At 38.5% G+C, this 3,427-nt stretch overlaps 1 protein-coding gene across 1 annotated transcript; it reads right to left on the bottom strand.

Annotated features, from left to right (window-relative positions):
* Positions 1–2,034: 2,034 nt before the first annotated feature.
* LOC100450875 (olfactory receptor 5B12-like) lies at positions 2,035–2,988 on the bottom strand. The gene has a single exon (XM_024255878.2). The coding sequence runs from the start codon at positions 2,986–2,988 to the stop codon at positions 2,035–2,037; it is 954 nt and encodes a 317-aa protein (XP_024111646.2).
* Between the last annotated feature and the right edge of the window lie 439 nt (positions 2,989–3,427).

Raw genomic sequence — 3,427 nt, 5'->3', positions numbered from 1 at the left:
TAGAGATGCGGTTTCATCATGTTGGCCAGGATGATCTCAATCTTCTGACCTCGTGATCCACCCACCTCAGCCTCCCAAAGTGCTGGGATTACAGGCATGAGCCACCGCACCCGGCCTGAAATTTTTTAAATTGTCATTTGCATTTTAATGCCTCTGTTGAGAATGGAATGAAAGTTTTCCATATTCAACACATTTCCTGGACAACTTAAGCAGAGAAGAATGAGAGGAATCTGAAGCAGAGGTCCCAATGTTAAACATTGCTTTACTGATCAGATTAAACAAAGCCAGACAGGGCAATCTGTCCTTGTTGTGGTTTATCTGTAACGTCCTTGGCTTCAGAAAAATGTCTCTAGGTGGAGGTTGAATATGAGCACAGGTTAAGAATCCAAAGAAATAGAGAAAAAAGTGAGGCAGTTCTGTAATGGGAGAGGAACAGAGAGGTGGGATGGTCCAGTTCTCTATTGCTTTTGCTAAAAGTATAATACAAATATGTTGCATTTATTTATTTGCAATAAAGTGACTAAAATGTACTATCTCATTAAATATCACCCCAATCCTATGAAGTAGGTACTATTGCTATGCACATTTTACTGACACGGTAACTGAAGCACAGAAAGATTCCTATAATTTGAACATATTTGTGATCTGAGAGGTGTCTTCTCTCTGGCTACATAGAACGAGTAGCTCTTGAATCCTGTGATTAGCTATTAGGGATCCAGTTTGTTGCTGACTCTTTCTTTTCTATCTCAGTTCCACTTCCTCTCACTCACATACTCATTCGTTTATTCACCCATATTATCATCCACTCATATATTCCCTCATTCATTTATATAATTATTTAATAATTTTGATTTATTTCATTTTTTCATTGAATGGGCATTTAATGACTTCGATAGTATAAAAAACCAAGCTTGGTGAAGAATGAGAGGGCTGATATATGAGTTGATGCCAGTTCTCAAGAGTGCAAAACTCCCTCTAGTTACCAGTTCTAGAGATCATTTTTTGACTTACAGATGACTCCATCTTGGCTGGGAGTTTGACTGTGCCTGATTGAACCCCTCTTGGTGACCAATGATATTATTTCATTTCCCTGTATCCCACCTGAAAAGATGTCCCCTCACTGTTGATCTTGACTTCAGTGTCTTGTTAGATGTCAAAGTCACAGTTAATAGTTTGGGGAATAACTTGAGTTCATTTTTCTCTTCTCAGTGCTTCCATTCACAGAAATAATCCACACACAAATTTCCAGTTTTAGAAATTCATTTTTTATTTTTATTAAAAATCTACAGAAGCATATATGACAGGAAATGTTGCTGTCCAAGTGTTAGACATCACTAAACTTCTGTCTAGAATTCAGATAAAAAAGAGATACAGATATGTTTTTGGACTGATTCTTGCCCTCTGAACTCTGTTTTTGATCTTTGAAATTCAGGAACTAAATACATTTAGATTATACAGTATTCCTAATTATCTAAATTCACCACTGGAACCCTTGCAATTTTTAAACTCAGGATCCAGATAGATGTGGATAGTGAAAGATACTGCTACGGACTTCTGGATTCACCACAGATGTACTAAATGAGATTACCTTGGATTAGATCCTAGGATTCTGCCTTTTGAGAATCTCTCAGGGTGATTCACAGCTGCACTAATTTCTAAGAACGATGGCTCCTTGCTGTGTAAAAGAACCATGGATTTGTTTTGAATTCTAGGAATTGAGAATATCACTCTGGTGTTATACACCTATGGGGTTTACCTGCAAAGCACTTTACACTAATAGTATGATGTAGCGTGAAATTCTATACTATCTAGGATAATAATTTTGATAGTAAAATAGAAGTGGCATTTTATTTCTGGTAAAAGACATCCAAAATTTTCTCTAACCTAAACATATTCCCAAAATATGAATAGAACAGATCTCATGTGTGAAAGAAGTGCTCAGAGAAATTAAAGACAATAAATAATTAAAATAAAACAAATTATTGGACACTGGAGATCCAGTGAAATTTCAACATGTTTGCAACAAATTTATAATTAATAGGCTAAGCCCAATGAAGACTTTGCTTTTCCAATAAGCACCTTGAATGCACCCTTGACTTCTTTGTTCCTCAGGCTATAGACTAGAGGGTTAAGCATGGGGATGACCATGGTGTAGAATACAGATGAGATTTTGTCTGTGTCCATGGAATGACCAGAACTTGGCTGTAAGTACATAAAGGTGATAGTCCCATAAAAGATGGAAACAGTAGTGAGGTGATAGGCACAGGTAGAAAAGGCCTTCTTTTGTCCCTCAGCTGAATGCATCCTCAGGATAGCAATAAAAATAAAAACATAAGAGTTCAAGATAATCAAGAGAGTGAAAAAGATATTAAATGCTGCCAATATGAAAAGCACAATCTCATTTGCATAAATATCAGAGCAAGAAAGAGCTAAGAGTGGTGGAATGTCACAGAAAAAGTGATTAACCACATTAGAATGACAGAAGGAGAGATGGAAAGTAAAAGCAACATGAATGGAGGACTGAAAGAGTCCACAAATGTAGGAGCCAGTGACTAGCAGGACACACATAGTACTTGTCATGGTTGTGGGGTAATGCAGGGGTTTACACACTGCGGCATGACGGTCCAAAGCCATTGAGGCCAGGAGGAAACTTTCAATAGTGGCAAAGGCTGCAAAGAAGAACATCTGGGTGGCACATGCATTGTAGGATATGATCTTATTTCCCATGAGAAACTTCACTATTACCTTGGGAGTGACAGCTGAGGTGTAAACACAGTCCACCAGAGAGAGGTTGCCAAGGAAAAGGTACATGGGAATGTGGAGGCGGGAGTCCAGCAGAATCAACATGATCATCCCAAAGTTCCCAACCAGAGTGGTGAGATAAATGAGAGTAAAGATGATAAATAAAGGGATCTGAAGCTCTAGGACATCTGTTAACCCCACGAGAACAAATTCTGTCACTTCTGAAACATTATCCATCAAAGTCATTTGGGAATTATCCTGAGAGGTACCTATGAGATGAAAAAACACAAAATTATGCTAATTGCACACTATCATGGGAGCTGAAGTGTGGCCAGGTCTCTTGCTCACATGTCAGCTTCCTGTCCAGTGCAGGAGTCTGTGTGAAAGACGCTGGACCAGATTCTGGGTAGAGGTGAGTTGAGTGAGGCCATTAATGCTGAAGCGGTGTGGGTACTGGAATGTCTCTGCTGACCACGACTGGCACAGTGGTCTGTATTATATCTCTGGGGCACATTTCAGCTTTCCTAGTGTATGATATGCTCTATTACACTAAATCACACAGCACTCTTTTTCACTACTTGCTATATCTTTGAAGCCCTCTTGTTTACATAAAAATCTTACTTAACAGAAAATGAAATACAGGAAATATTTGATCATTCTTTGGTATACGATGCTGACAAGTCCT

The sequence above is a fragment of the Pongo abelii genome, chromosome 9 (assembly GCF_028885655.2).
Source record: "Pongo abelii isolate AG06213 chromosome 9, NHGRI_mPonAbe1-v2.0_pri, whole genome shotgun sequence".
NCBI lineage: Eukaryota > Metazoa > Chordata > Mammalia > Primates > Hominidae > Pongo > Pongo abelii.
Note: the sequence above shows the minus strand (reverse complement) of the source record. Positions and strands in the feature narration are given on the sequence as shown.

What these genes read in the sequence shown, in the direction of transcription:
- LOC100450875 (XM_024255878.2), bottom strand. Translation starts at nt 2,988, where the DNA reads ATGACTTTGATGGATAATGTTTCAGAAGTGACAGAATTTGTTCTCGTG.